The sequence below is a fragment of the Mastigoproctus giganteus genome, chromosome 2, assembly GCF_048544385.1.
Source record: "Mastigoproctus giganteus isolate SK-2022 chromosome 2, ASM4854438v1, whole genome shotgun sequence".
Classification (NCBI taxonomy): Eukaryota; Metazoa; Arthropoda; class Arachnida; order Uropygi; family Thelyphonidae; genus Mastigoproctus; species Mastigoproctus giganteus.
Window position 1 is genome coordinate 227,508,695 of NC_143576.1, and position 16,259 is coordinate 227,524,953.

Genomic DNA, 16,259 nt, shown 5'->3' on the forward strand with positions numbered 1-16,259 from the left:
TCAGCCCATCTGCTCAACTTTTCTAGCTCCTGTTGCAGCAGCGTACTGTCATTAACAACCCTGCCAACCTTCGTATTGTCTTCAAACTTGGACATTAAGCCTGATATACCATCATCAGTATCATTTATAAATACAGAAAACAACAGTGTACCCAACATTGAACCCTGAAGGACTCCACTAATAACATTAGTCTATGAAGAGCAGTGTCCATTGATTACCACTCTCTGTTTTCTCCCACTCAACTATCCCTTTATCCATAGCAGCAATTTTCCTCCAATGCCACACTGCTCCAATTTGTTCAGCAGTCTTCCATGTGCAACAGTATCAAAGGCCTTTCTAAGATCCAAATATATGATATTAAAGTTATTCTTTGCATCCAGTGTCTTTGTGTCTACATCATGGTATCCAATCAAATTGGTCAGACGAGACTTCCCCTTGACAAACCCATGCTGTGTCTGAGCTATAACTGAAGTCTTGTCTTGATGATCCTGCAATGCTTCTTTAACCAGTGCCTCCATTAATTTCCCTGGAACAGAAGTTAAACTGACGGGTCTGTAATTACCTTTCTCCCTTTGATCCTTGTTTGTGGATTGGGTCACATTTGCACATCTCCAGTCCATGGGTACCATCCCTGAGTCCAGGGAAGCTCTCATAATTATGGCTAAGGGTTTGCTTACTTCCTTTGCTGCCTCCTTTAATATAACTAGATAGATTCCATCCACCCCAGGTGCCTTTCTTGTATTTATCTTCAACAATTTCTCCTCCACTTTACTCTCAGTTATTACAAGATTCTCTAGCTTTACTGCCAGAGTTGAGTTTTCTGAGTTGGTATCAACTTTTAACATCAGACCATAAAGGATTAATTATGTGGTATTACTGATAAGGAATTATTACTCTGATTCCTAGAATAACAAGAGAAGCAGATACATCCGTTGTTGTGTTTTCTACACGTTATTGTATTAGGACACTATACTGTGCATATAGGCAAATAATGCTCTTGAATAACTGAAAAGTAACATTTAATCCTATCCCCAATGAAAATGTGTGATATACATGTTTAGGGTAATCCTTCAGGAATTAAAACACCTCATTGATTATTGTATTTATTTTCTAATCTCAGCTAAAGTGAAGTTATAATGCTTAAATGCATCTCAGTACTTTATTAATAAAGCTTTTTGCTGTTATTTTAGGTTTTATTATATCACATATATTTATGAGTTCAAAAAAGTAAAAGCATAAAACCATAGAAAGTATTTGGTGGTTTAAAATCCTATTACATAAAATGACTAACATTATTTTATCATTATGCTAAAGGTTAGTACTATGGCTGTGTCTTGACATTACTGATAATGATATTTTGCTTACTAATTAAATTATTTAATTAGTATTGGAAAAATGATTCAAGGAAGCAAGCTTATACAGTATCATAAGGGGGGAAACCACTCCATTGCCTCATCCCTTCTAATAATTTGTGTTCAGTTTTGTAAATTTATTATTACTACCCACTTCTGCAACGCTAGGTGAAACTTCATTCTAACAATGAATTTTACTCTGGCCAAAAACCTAGAGTAATTTTGCAACCATGCTTTTAAAATTTAATTTTGTGTCCCCGAGAAAGAGAAAATGTGCCATCAGCATTTATTGTATTGAACCTTTTTAAGCCTTAAACACTTCAGTTATGTCTATATGCAAATGCTTAGGTTTTAGATGTTACGATTTACAAAACCCCAGTCTTTCTCGGTAAGAATATCATTTTATGCACCTCACACCTAATCTTTTTGCTTTTCTCTGCACCCTTTGAAAGTCTACATCCTTGTAGTTCCTAGAGATAAGCAGAGCAGACCCATGTATGAATAAACATATCAGCTCAATATAATAAGCAAAGGGTTCTATTGGAGGACTTTTGAAGAGTTTAAACTTTTGAGAAATTTAGCTACACCTCTGTGAAGGCAAGACTAAATATTATGGAACACCCATGCAATTTACAAAACTCCAGTTCACCCTTTAATTTCTAAGTCATTTTCAAAGCTGCTATGCCAATGGCCCAAATTGGTTTTTTTTTGCAAAAACTTGACATTTTCTGAAAATGTAAGAAAACTGCTACAAACATAGATTTTATATGACATATGTGCAGAATGTATTCTGTTAACTTCAGAAATATTTGTTTTGAAAAAATATGTTTCAGAATTTTAAAGATCTTTTGCTATAATCTCAGGAAAAGCTGAAGATTTCAAATGCCAATTATTAGGCACCATAAGCTAAGCAATAAAACAGTGCATTTCTGAAACAAAAGTTTTTTTCCATTGTCCTAACTGGAGTGAAATATTAGTTACACTAATGGCATAAGTGTTTATCTCTTCAAAAAATTTTGACTTCTGTAAACATTTTCCAAAATAAGTCAACTTCTTTCAGATTACTGCATTCATCAGAAAAGTTTCCCTAATTCCTGAATTGCTTCAGTCAAAGTTATGTTGTCCCTATGCCATTTCATTTTTTTTTTTTTTTTTTTTTTTTTTTATTACTATTATCCTCTGCTTTTTATAGGCCACCTGATTTCTCCATCAGAATCAGAACTTGGACTCAGTGTGTTGGTGTTCCTGGTCCCTGCTAACCTCCATTTCGCCAAAAGAAACATTTTCAGAATCTTCGATATCAGAATTTATGATTTTAATATATTTTCAATTATGTCACATTATAAAACATTTTAGCAGGAAAGAAACCTATAACTTCCCTGAATCACTGTCATCAGTTGTTTATACATTGTTCTGCAGTAACACTTTGGAGCCACATAATATGTTCAGAGCTTATAAACAAACCTTTGGTTTCTAAAATCCAGTATTTATAGTTGATGGCTTATTTGAAAGTCAACAGATAACAGCACCTATCTGTAAAGTTTTATTTGCTCACCTATTCACAACCACAGCACACAGGTCATTGAATTTAAAGGTTGTGTATAGTTGAGCACAGGTTATTAGTGATAGTACTGCACTTGACTATAATCAAGTGCAGTACCTAAAGGGTTAAGGATAACTCTTCCTCCAGAAATTTTTAGTAAAAATGCAGTATATTTCTGATCATAAATAGGGTATGGCAGTCTCATTTACCATGGGTGTCCATTTGTTCCCTGAAAGGAAAAATTGCATAACAGTTAGATAAACATACATATTTAAACTGTGTAGGGAGAGGAATGATAACTATCCTACAGTTGCTAACCACCTTCTGAATCTATTAAGTGTTCAAATTATGTGCTTCTTAGGACTTATCATTTGGTCTCGTTCATAAATCATGTACCCTTAATCCAGAAACATATTTGTACATACTAATTGGACAGCCACAAGTGTGCTGGTGTAGTGCTTTTACGCTTCACTGGTTTGACCTTATGCATTGCCACAGAATAGGTGTAAATAGAAAATTATAATTATAGGCAAGTATGGAACTTGGATTTTTAGAAGTAAGAGTGGCATATAAATCTTTTTTAGCCTATTTAATTTTGTATAACTAGAGCAAGGTCACAATTTTACTGTAGAAAGATGCTATGATTATTATCTTGAAATGAAAAAAGTTTCAGAGTTTTTCAAGTATTCAGGGCAATAGCATTATTTATTAATAAACACCAGGATTTTGTCTAGTAACATTAGTTATTGAACATCAAGCTTTATATTAGGGATCAGATTTGCAATTAGTAGTGAATGTTTCAGAACTTGCCTCCTGATTTCTAGCAATGTATGTAATTTCTTTCCTTTAAAGCAGGCCCGGGGCAACCATGGCCCGCGGGCCGCATGAGGCCCTCCATACATTTTTGTGCGGCCCGCGAGCTTTAATTGTATTTTCGAAAAAAGTTTACTTATTTTATGCCTTTTTGAAAAATAAATTTGTATATGTAATATATTATAGAATTTGTCGACTTGTAAATTGTTTTATTATCACTGAATTGTTCAAATTGAGATAGAATTTGAAATTGTGCGCGAACCGGAGCGAGCCAACGGGCGATTTTATAACAGTATAATTTGCAATTATAAACTAACTGCGCGAAACTACGGTAACAGACAACCGGTGATGATGACAACGGCTTTGCTGCGGTGGCGGAGTAATAGGATAGGACTGCTGACCGGTTGCAGTTCCAATCTGTTTTCTCTGACGGTCATCCCGCAGTTAGTTTTTTTGCACTAGCTTCAGTTATCCTCTTGGTGCCAGTAGCGATAAAAATAATATTTACACCCTTTTAAAAATGAATAAAAAATGAAAAATTCAACAAGAGCATCATGTCTTCAATGAAGAGTGGAACACAAAATATTTTTTTGCTAACATAAATAACAAGCCTATTTGTCTCGTCTGCCGGGAGAGTGTCGAATATTAAAAAGACATTTCACTACTAAACATTCTGAATATGGTGCCAATTTAACTCTGGAAGCCAGAAAGAAAACTGCTGATGGATTGATTCAAAATTTATCTAGACAACAAAAAGGTAACTAAGGAACAAGAAGCTACTATAGAGGCAAGTTTTGTTATTTCTCATATAATTGCAAAAAGCAACAAGCCTTTTTCTAATGGAGACTATATTAAAGAATGTATGACTGAAGCTTGTGGAATTATATGTCCTGACATTAAACACAAATTTGAGAATATAAGTTTATCTCGGCGAACCGTAGTAAGAAGAATTGAATGTATCAATACAAATTTGAATGAGCAATTATTATCAGTATTAGAATCCATAACATGGTACTCGATATCTCTCGACGAAAGTAACGACCAAAAGAATACTGCGCAGTTATTAATTTTCATACATGGATGTACCTCTAATTTTGAAATTATTGAAGAGCTTCTTTCAATGGAATCTCTTAAAGACCAAACGTGATCAAAGAAAATTCAGGATAAAATTTGTGAAAATTATCCTGATTATAATTTAATTACAATTCATTGTATTATACATCAACAAGTATTATTTAAAAATGTGTTAAAAGTTGAACATGTCACATCTTGTATTATTAAACTAGTAAATTTAATACGATTGAGGGGCCTGAAACACAGACAATTCATTAATTTTCTTCAAGATATTGAATCCGAGTATACAGATATTCCTTATCATAGCTGAATTCAATGGCTTAGCTTAGGAAAAGTTCTTCGGCGAGTATGGGATCTTAAAGATGACATCATTCTATTTTTAAAACTAAAAAATATTATGGACTTTTCCGAATTAACTGATAATAACTGGATTTGTGATTTTGTGTTTATCCTGGACATCGTGACACACTTAAATACTTTCAACACCATGTTACAAGGGAAAAATTTATACGCCCATGATATGGTAAAAAGTTTGAATGGATTTAAATTAAAACTCCAGTTGTTCTTTCGACATTTATTGATTAACAAGGTAGACCACTTTCCAAGCATGAAGTTGCTGAAGAGTCCAGAAAATAAATTTGAAAAATATTGTGAAATTATCAGCGCTTGAATGACGACGTTTCACAAAGATCTGGCGACTTCCAAAAAATTGAGACATTTTCGAAAAATTGAGTGTGCGACCCATTTTCAATAGAAATTGATAGTGAAACCGAGTGAACTACAGCTTCAGATTATAGATCTGCAGTGTGATACTGATTTAAGGGAATTGCACCGTCGTTAGGAAATCTATAAATTTTACAATACTCTTAATTCGGACAAATTCGACGAACTTAAAAAAGATTTTGCCTGAAAAATGTTGGTTATTTTTGGATCAACCAACATATGTGAACAAACATTTTCCATCATGAATCTAAATAAAAATTCTTTACGATCAAGCATCACTGATGAACATTTACAAGCGGTTTTAAGAATCTCAACTACAAAATTAACACCTGAAATTAAAAAAATGGTAAAAGATGGAAAACAGTTCCTTTCATCTCATTAAATTCTTGGTTGTTAGAGAATAATTTTATGTTATATTTCTTCTTCATGATAACAAATAATATATATCTAAAAATAGTATTTTATGTGCGGCCTGCCTTCTTTTTGAATTCCTAATGTGGCCTTTCAACCAAAAAGTTTGCCCAGGCCTACTTTAAAGATTAGAACCAATCATACTCATGTTCAAAAATTGTGCTCTGGTAATAGCAGAGGTCAGTTTTTCAACATTTCATCTTTGCACTAAGGTGTAATACATATTGAAAAGTTGTCATGTGTACATTTCTACTTTTCCTTGTTATTTTTACCAAAGTTCTGATATTGTTATAAATTTCACAAATAACCACATGAATTGCAGTGCAATTTTAAAATTAAATTCTTCTGAAATAGTGTATTCCAGATAACTAGATAGTATTGCTTACATGATTTAAAGTGTCATCATCTGAGGTGAGTTTATGTAGAACAAAAAATTATTCATCTAATTGATCACTGATCATTTTAATTTGGAATAAATAATAAAGTATTTGTAGACTAAAAATGCTATGTTCAAATTATGGAATGCCTTTTGATGCATATGATATTAAGTAGAGAATTGTATTTTGGATGGCATTGCTTTTAGTTTTGAGTACAGGTAGTTCCAGAGTCTGAGTTAATTCATTCCTAGCGAGCGCTCGTAAAGTGGGAATTTATTTCCCATAGACATAATGTTAAAAACAGCGGTTACGTTCTCAACAATGAAATTGTTAACTAATTAGTTTATATTTAAGCAATGATTGATTGATCCAAAGAAATGAAACCATAGCCTGTAAAATCAATGAAATAAGTCTTTAAATAATTTAAAGAAATTATTTATGATTTACAAATGTTAAAGAATGTTTATTCTTCGTTGTCATCGACTAAATGCACACTCGTTGGGTCAGCACTCATTGTTGGTTTGTTGCACAAGGAGTTGTCTTCTTCAGAAATGCTTTAAGAGGCATTTATTTCCAAGATAATCTATTCTCTTCTCTTTTCTTTATAAATTTCACAATAGCATGCATAAGCATTTTTCACACACAAATTGCAACTAACAAACGTGATAAGCGCCAGTGAGATGGCAACTAACACGATTTGCACAGAGTAACAAGTTTATGAAGCTTTAAAAAAAAAAAAAGAATGAAGAAAAGATTCTGAAAATTTGTTTTTTATGTGATTGAAGACTGCAGTGAAGGGGAAACACTTTTCATCATAAAAACCCACACAATTCCAGCTATCAGTATTTTTGCACATGCAGTAACATCAAGTTTACTACCTGTTTATAATTGATTGCACTAATAGAAAAGCCAAATAAACTGGAAAGTGCAAATTGTTTTTGTTGTTTTATGGTCGTGACCTCCAGAAATGTGCTTTAGAAAAATATCACAAAGCCGTTCAAAATTGATTGTTATAATGGAACATATGATAAAGATGAAACTGTAGTGCATTTTAATGATTTGAATTGGTAACTAATACAATTTCCATTATATAAATGACCTTTTAGAGAGACTAGTTATATTGCAAAAATTTCAACTTCCCCGAGGTTTTGGCATGAATAACTAAAAAACAATGTGTTATTGGGTTGGGTTCACATTACAATATTTTCACAATAAGATGGTGTATCTGGAATGGATTAATATCGTAAAGAGAGGTGCACTGTACTGTATAGCTAGGTGCGTGGTTTGAAATGCGGTATTTATAAATGTTTAACATTCATTTTTTGCAATTAATGTTCATATATTCGATTTTGTTGATACTTGGGGGGAAAAAAAAAACTCTTAAACCCAGGAACTCATAAAGCGGGAACTGCCTGTATACTGTAAACTTTTTTTTTTTTTTTTTTTTTTTTTTTATGATTAAAACATTTTAAAAGTAACCATTCAAAGCTGTTATGGCATCAAAAGGAATTTAATAATAATGGAAAATTGCAACTTTAGTGTTAATTTTGCTTTATCACAAATTTTTTTAAATATAAATATATTTTTTAAAAAATAATTTTTAATATATTTTTTCAATATATGTATAAGATTGCATAAAATATTTTAAAATATTTTAGTGTGTAAGTTTATATACAAGGTGTGGCTAAAATGAAATGAGAATCATTGCTTTCCAGTGCCTTACTACTTTTCATGTCAACAACATTCATATAATGCCATATCTTGTTTTTTCCTCTACAGATCGGTTTTTGTTTCATTGCAATCATCAGTTAATCTTTGATTGTGGCTCTTTAAGTGAATCGCTGTTTAACCCTTCGGCAGTAAAATGAGTGATCGTAATTTAGAGCACAGAATTGTTATTAAATTTTTAGTGAAACTCAGTAAAAATGATGCAGAAATATTGGAGATGTTACAGAAAGTGTATGGCAATAAAACCACAAGTCTGCCCTGTGTGTATGAATGACACAAATGGTTCAGAGAGGGACACAGTCAAGGTGTATTTGTTTTAATTGTGGTCTCCAGGGTTTCCCCTATATACCGCTATAGCATCTGAAAAGGCAAAAAAAAAAGGCAAAGCCAGCAAGTGTGTGTATGTAGGTATATGTGTGGTGTTATGTTGAGTGTTTAGTGCCAGCACCTGGCGACTTCATAGCCAGGGGACACCTGGTCCCCTGCCCCCGACTCCCAACCTTGGCTGCAAGGAGGTGTGCCAGGGACAACTTCATTACCAGAGACACTTACTGGGGCTATCAGGCAAGTCTGGGACAGGAAGATGCCCACAACAACAAGAAGACTACCAACTTTGGTGACAGGTAAAAATGTTGAAAAAATTAGAGGGATTGTGCACCAGGACTATCGGATGAGCATTCAACTAATCACAAAACAGTTACACACTAACACAATCGGATGAGCATTCAACTAATCACAAAACAGTTATACACTAACACAATATTCACAATATTGGAGCATCCACCTTATATTTTTCCAGATCTGGCACTGTGTGACTTTTTTCTGTTCCTGAAAATTAAAATCCACCTCAGAGGAAAATGATTTAATGACTTAGCAGACATTCAGAAGAACACATTGCAGCAATTAAAGGCAGTATCTTCCAAGGGCTTCCATTGCTGTTTTAGATCCTGGAAATTGTGAATGGAGTACTGCGTGGGTGCAGCTGGAGAGTACTTTGAAGGGGATAAACGTTGAAATTATTGTATTTAAAAAAATATTTCATATTTCTTTTTAGCCACACCTTGTATGTTGATTTTGTATTCTTTGTTCATATATTTTTTATTATTTTACAAGAGAAAATGCATAAAGATACCAATAGGTCATAATTATAATTATTATTGTTTAGAAATACCCTCTGAAGTTACAAAGTGTTGTTCTGCATGTTTTAACCGCATTGCTCGTAAACTGGATACAAATCCTGTCTCAGAAGGTAAGATTTGGTGCCACCCTTGCTATTAATATTTAGTATGAACTCAACAGCAAAACTTAGACATGTATTATCAGTGCTGCTAATTAAATAATTTAATTCATGCAACATGATTACAGTAAAACGTGTTTAATTAGAAGTTTAAGGAACCAAAATATGTTCATTTTGCTTTAAATGGGTTCAAATTACCTGAGTATTAATTAATCAATAAATTTTAATCAGATACTGTTATTAACACTGTTCAGAATTTTTGGATTAGATGATTAATGTGTCATTTTAGTCACCATGAGAAAGATAATTATGTTGTAGAGAAATTCATTAAATTTCTCACAAATGATAATAAGATTGCCAAATTTCTTTTTTTTTTGCCACCATTACTTGTCATATAGTTTGATGTATACAAGCAGTACATTAATGCATTAAAATAGTGAAAAATTGTGTTTATTGTGTATAATTGTCATGCCTTCCAAGGGAATATTCATATCTTGAGATATTGTTTGCTATTTAATATTTGCAATCCATGAAAAACAGATTTCTCTTATTTATGGTGTAATTTATGGTTTAACTTTTCACCTAAGCCCAAACTGCTTTTGCCGATTACTACATGATCAGCTTGATATCGCTTTAGAACAGCTGGGAAAATATCCAGTGTCTGTGAACAGGAGAAAACATATTTTTGATTACAGTTGCAAAATTTCGAGTAGGTTTCCATTTATAGAAAAGTTTAACCATAGAAGAGAAGGTTAAACATAGAGAAGGTGAAACAAAAATATTACTGGTAGCTATGTGCCAAAATAATGAATAACAAAAAAAAAAAAAAAAAATTATATTATTTTGACAGTGCAGTCATATCAACTATGGAAAAGCACAACTGACTTCTTGAATGAAAATCATCTCCAGCTGGAATGTCGGGCTAATGTATTGCTTAAATTTTTTCCCAACATCACAGGGAATACTCCGCATAGAGGGGAAAAAAAATTAAAAGCTAAAGTCACTCTTATCATTGGTAAAAATCACTTTACTATTGCCGTGGGTTGCAAAGATCTGCCATGAAACATGCCCATAACATATGAGGAAAAAGCAGTTCTGATTGAAATTAAGAGGATACCTTGATTTTTAACTTTTGTTTCTCTATGTGGGGTACCCCCACACAGTGAAATGAAAACTTAAAACCTAGATATCCTGTTGGCAAAAATTTGATACATCACTTTGACATTGCTGACGTGGTCTGCAAATAAAGCCTTGAATATGTATGTCTTACTATTGTGTTTCATGACACATAACTATGCAAAAGGTGAACCAGCTCTACCTGCAGGATTTGTACAGTAAGCCACAGATGGGGAGGGGGCATTAAGGTCACTGATGGTGAAGCATATGGATGGAGTTGGCAGTAGTTCATGTTCTTGCACCTGTAGGGGATCACACCTACATGGCTGTAATTTGTTAAGTCCAAATTATTATATATCATAATTGCCCAGAAATTGATCTGCAATCAAATGCACATTTTTGTAGTTGTATGCACACACACCGAATACTCTCTCACTCTAAAGTAACATCAAACTGGTCACCAATTCATGGAAACACACTACGACTAGGTTACACAGCTCTACAATAGGTAGCAAAAGTAGTTTTAGTGCTATTACTTAACTTAGTGAAGTGCTAAAAGAGAAATGTCACTCTTTTTGCATGGATTACAAGTATTAAACAGCAAATAATATCTCAAAATATAGATTCTCTCTCTCTCTCTCTCTCTCTCTCTCTCTCTCTCGAAGGAATGTAGAATTATACATAATAAGCAACAGAGTGCTTGTTTTAATTTACAGTTCATAAATTTAGCTGCATGACTCATGCTATAAAAAATTAAACTTGGTGATCTTTTTGTTACACATGAGAAATTTTTTGAGATTTCACATTCCTTAAGAAGAAGTATAATTAAAGCATTTTTTCTCTGAGGTGGTGCATTCATTATCATTCTAAAATTGAGCGCACACACACATGTGGTAACTTCAAGATGCGCAGCACCTGTATTAGGAAATCATATGTTTTGTACTGTTAGCAGTCAGTATATTTTTTGTTTCAGCAGTGTAAAAAAAAATAGATTACATGTGCACCTGTAACACAAGTTACAATTATGTGAATTCTCAGTGATTCCACACAGAGGTCTTTGAGAAGAACAGAGATATATATTCATTTTATTTTGTCATAATGTTTGTTGTAGTTGGTTTCAGCAGTCACTTTGAATTAGACAAGTAGTGTTTGCAAGTCATGTGTACCTAATTCAGACCTCAAATTTCATTGAATAATAATGCAATATCGAATTAACGAGAATATATTGTAATGCGCAGAATTGTCAGATCTTAGTATAAATTCATGTAACCAGTTACATCTTTACATGTGTTTGAATAGTCTGATTTCAATTTCAGTAAACAAGTCACACTACCTGCTTGTCATCAACATCATCAATTTTTTAGCAGCTGATAATTTATTATTTACATAAATAATCAATTATCAGCTGCTAAAAAAACATTGCACTCTGTTCCAATACAGTATTTCATGCAATGGAAGGAATTGTATACATTGAAAGAAAAAAAATTGATGATGTGGATGACAGGTTGGTAATGTGATTTGTTGACTGAAATTAAACTCAGCCTATTCAAACACATGTAGAGTTGTAAACTGGTTGCATGATGTAGTATTTGGTGTGTACACATTATAGACCATGCAGAAACAATTCCCAAAATTAAGTGGGGGGGGGAGAACTTTCTGTTTTGTCATCAGTTCGTGTTATTTAATATTGGGCAGAATATGGCTCATATAATGGAAAAATTACATGGTTAAGGCATGGGTGCATGTGTACACACATTCTATGCAGTAGCCATTGTTGTAAACATTAATTTGAAACCCACCTAATGTAGCATGTCTGAACTTGTATTCTCAAAGGTGGCCAGGGTAAAGAGGTTGGTAAAGTTCAAGGTAGAATTGGATGGTAACTATTTTTGGCAGCAGGAAAAGTGGCACATTGTGTTAATATATTAATTATATGTGGAAAAGGGGTGCTCTTAACGAGAAAGGCTTCAGTTCTGCAAATTGCAGCATTTGGCAACTAGGTACCTGCAATGCGATCTGACTGAAATGTTTAAGGCTTTGAATAGATTGAGCAAGCTCAATGCTGATGAAATTCTTCCTCTTGCTCAGACTATACCCATGAGGGGTCATAAATTCAAATTGAGGAAGGATGATTCCAGAATAGATGTGCAGAAGTTTAACCAGCAGGTGGTTTGATTGCTGGAACAACCTTCCATCTGTTGTTGTGAAAGTTGATAGTTTAAATAAATTCAAGGAAGAACTAGACAGACTATTGGAGGGAATGAATAGGTGAAATGGGAGGTCTCTCTCTCTCTCTCTCTCTCTCGACGTGTAAGCTTGTTTTCTTGCATCACTGTTAATGCTAATACTACTGTATTGCCACTGTTAATGATAATACTAATATAATTTTAAGTAATTTCTGTTGTAAATTGCAGCTCTATTTTCTTACAGTATACTGTGAAAGGGTATGTTACCTCAACACAGGTTAAATGCAGAATTTGAAATGGACTTGTCAATAATGCTTCTCTGCATTATATTTTTCAATTGACTGTCTGTAGATGCTGTTGTTCCTCCAGTAATGCATCCAGGTGATGCATTCAGAATTAAGCTATTTAGAAACAGTTACATTTGTCCATTTAGTCACTCTATAGTAGCAGTAGTAGTAGTAGTGGCATGTGATGCAAGAAAGCAAGTGATGCATCATAAGAAAGTTGGCCGACTGGGCCAGCCGGGTGGGTAAAATACCTGCCTAGCAACCCAAAGGTCGCGGGTTCGATTCCCGCCTCGGGCTTGGATCAAAGTACTGCAAAAACCTCGGGAGGTGCATTATGGCCACAGAAACCTATGCGCCAACAACTACCAAAAAAAAAAAAAAAAAAAAAACCAAGAAAGTTTGTTTCTTGCTGCAAGCTTATGCGGCATCAGCCAAAAAAAAAAAAAAAAAAAAAAAAAATCACACCATTCCCTCATGAAAGGATGAAAAATTTATTCACCCTATCAACTTCCACAACGACAGATGGAAGTTTGTTCCAGCAATTAACCACCCGCTGGCTAAAGGCAAATTTTCGCACATCTATTCTACATCTGTCCTTTCTTAATTTGAATTTGTGCCCCCTTAGGTTCGTAATCTGAACAAGTGGAAGGATCCCATCAGAATTCAGCATGCTCAACCCATTCAAGACCTTATACACCTCAATCAGATCACCATGCAGGTGCCTAGTCTCCAGCCACTGCAATTTGCAGAACTTAAGCCTCTCTTGGTAAGAGGATCCCTTCATTCATTCCCCTCACCAATCTTGTTGCCCTTCTCTGTACACGCTCAAGCAAATCTACATCCTTCCTAAAATAAGGCCTCCAGACCTTTTCCCTGCTAGCAAAATTCCTATATATCATTGACAAAACCCCATGACCTGCCCTGGCAACCTGTCTGCATTGCTCAGAAAATTTCATATCTGACTGCACAATTACTCCCAGGTCTTTTTCATTTTAATATATCTTTATTGCAGGTTACAGTGATTGGTTACATGATTGCCTGATGCAATAATACCCACAACAGCGACAATGCTAGGGGTTTTCTACCACCTTAAGTGTAGTACCACACAGTTGGTACATTTCTCTGGGGTTACAAATATTGATATCTAGCAAATATCAATCACTTTTAAATAGATAACATCACTATTAGGCAAACCCAATATCCATAAAAAATTCAAAACACTGCTAGTTGATTTTGCAACTAGTTGGTTCCAATGTCAGACAGCAGGTGGCCCTATTAGCAACCTTATGCTAGGCAGTGAATAGACATCAAACCTAAACAAGCAGCCAAGCAGTAGATTCAGAAAAAAATTGTGATTGGGAATTTAATTTACATCATGTTAGGTGGCATTTGTGAGCCCAGTATTAAAGTATACTAAGAAAGGAGGCATGCTACCTCAATGAAGGTCAAATTCAAAATTTTAAATAGCTTCATCAATAACACATCTCTGCTGTATTTTTCAATTGACTGTCTATGGGATTAATATTACTTCAGTGAAAGGTGAGATTAGTTACTTTAGGTTGACTCCATGAAGCAACAACAGTGTCCACAGATTCAAGCAGTTCAGAGGATTGAGCTAATATTTGGTTAATAATGATTGAACTAATAAAATGGTGGAGGCTGTTCAATGTTTCTTCAACTTCTAAAAGCATTCCTTACAGAGTTGTTTGGAATTGCTAATAGTGTCTGTATGACATTGACTAACTCCCTCATTGCAAATCTGTGAAACAATTACATTTGTCTATTTAGTCACCCTAAAGTAGCAAATATCAATCACTTTTAAATAGATAACATCACCATTAGGCAAACCCAATATCCATAAAAATTCAAAGTGCTGCTGTGACTTATTTTGGAACTAGTTTGTTTCAATGCCAGGAACCTTTCAATAGGGCCTTAAGCTTGGAGGTAGATAACAGGAAACTAAATCCAGTGAGTATTGTGGATGGAGGACAACAGTGATGGAGTGTTTTGCAAGGAATCCTTGCACAGAAACTATCGAATGTGCAGTAGTATTGTCATGATTCAGGTTCCAATTCCCTGAAGCCCACTTTTCTGAGTGATTTATCCAATCAGCATCATGCAGTTGCCTTAGAACTGTTTTGCATTATTCCCGCTTCATTGTTTGACCAATGCAGGACAAATTCATAATGAACAATGAATGTGCTGTGAGTCAAAAAATATAATACACATGATCTTTATTTAATTGAGATTGTCTTGCCTTTTTTTGGGCCTTGAAGAAAACAGTGTCTTAGCATTTGTTTCTGGGTTGTAGTCACACACCCATATTTTGTAAATGATGGAAGAAATAAAGTAGGTTGGCAACAGCATGTTGAAGAAGATCTTGACATGCAAAAACACACTGTTCTCTGTGATCATCAGTGACAATGCGAGGCACAAACTTGATTGAAACTTACCACATTTTGGAATATTGTGTTATAGTTGATTGACATTTCCCATAAGAAATACCAATTTGACTAGCAACTTTCATTACCAAATATGTGATTAAATAAAACACCTCTTCGGCACACATTAAGTCAAACTAACTGCAGTTAAACAGGTTATTTGCATTTACTATGTCTAGATGAGGCACAGAACATGTGACAAGTCAGAATTTGCTATGATGCTGAAATTCAAGATAAAAAGACAGTCTCTGAACTTTCTGATCACGCTTCGTGCCTTCTGCCCTCTCAACCTTCAGCCCCTATGTGGTGCTGAATACTATAGATTTTAATATCTTCTGTGTTTTTGATCATTATAAAATGAAGATAATGCTTCAAATTGGAGTATTATTTTCTTTATATATGATACTTCACAGGTACTTTGCCTTAGTTCTCTGCATAATATCTACTGAAGATGATCTCGAAAGAGTAGCCAATACAATTAAAACAATTTCCTTTAATACAGTGAAGTGTTATTTTATCACCATATGCGATGTGCAAAATGAAAGACAATAATTATTTAACTTTCATGAAATGTAGTTATAGTATTTAAATTTATATAATGAGTATGTATGTTGGGTATTTTTTATTATGCATCACATTTTTTATATTGATCACATAATTGGTAACGTTAAAAAAGGAAAATATATGTGAATACCACGAAATTTTATAAATCAGAATCTAGAAAACTTTTAATACTGATCCTCCTTTCAGCTAAAACAGCCTTTCAGAATGTTTCTTCTAAATTAATAATAAGTATTAATGCATATTATGCACGTAATTATAAAATTTAGTGAACTGGGTTTTGTATTATTTGCTTTGTTTACTTAACTATAGGGACAGGGATACATATAAGGACATGCTGAAAATGTTCTTAATTACATTATAATGGATTGAGAATATGCAGGTAAAAGAACCACTAGGTGGCAGTGATC

At 33.9% G+C, this 16,259-nt stretch overlaps 1 protein-coding gene across 5 annotated transcripts in view; it reads left to right on the forward strand.

Moving 5' to 3' along the window:
• LOC150090205 (uncharacterized) overlaps nt 1-16,259 on the forward strand; it is a 480,645-nt gene that overhangs the window by 429,900 nt on the left and 34,486 nt on the right. For all 5 annotated transcript variants that reach the window (XM_090389774.1, XM_090389777.1, XM_090389775.1 and 2 more), the window contains one exon: nt 9,187-9,270. In XM_090389774.1, coding sequence (XP_090245900.1) covers nt 9,187-9,270 — 84 coding nt within the window. The remainder of the gene's footprint in view (nt 1-9,186; nt 9,271-16,259) is intronic.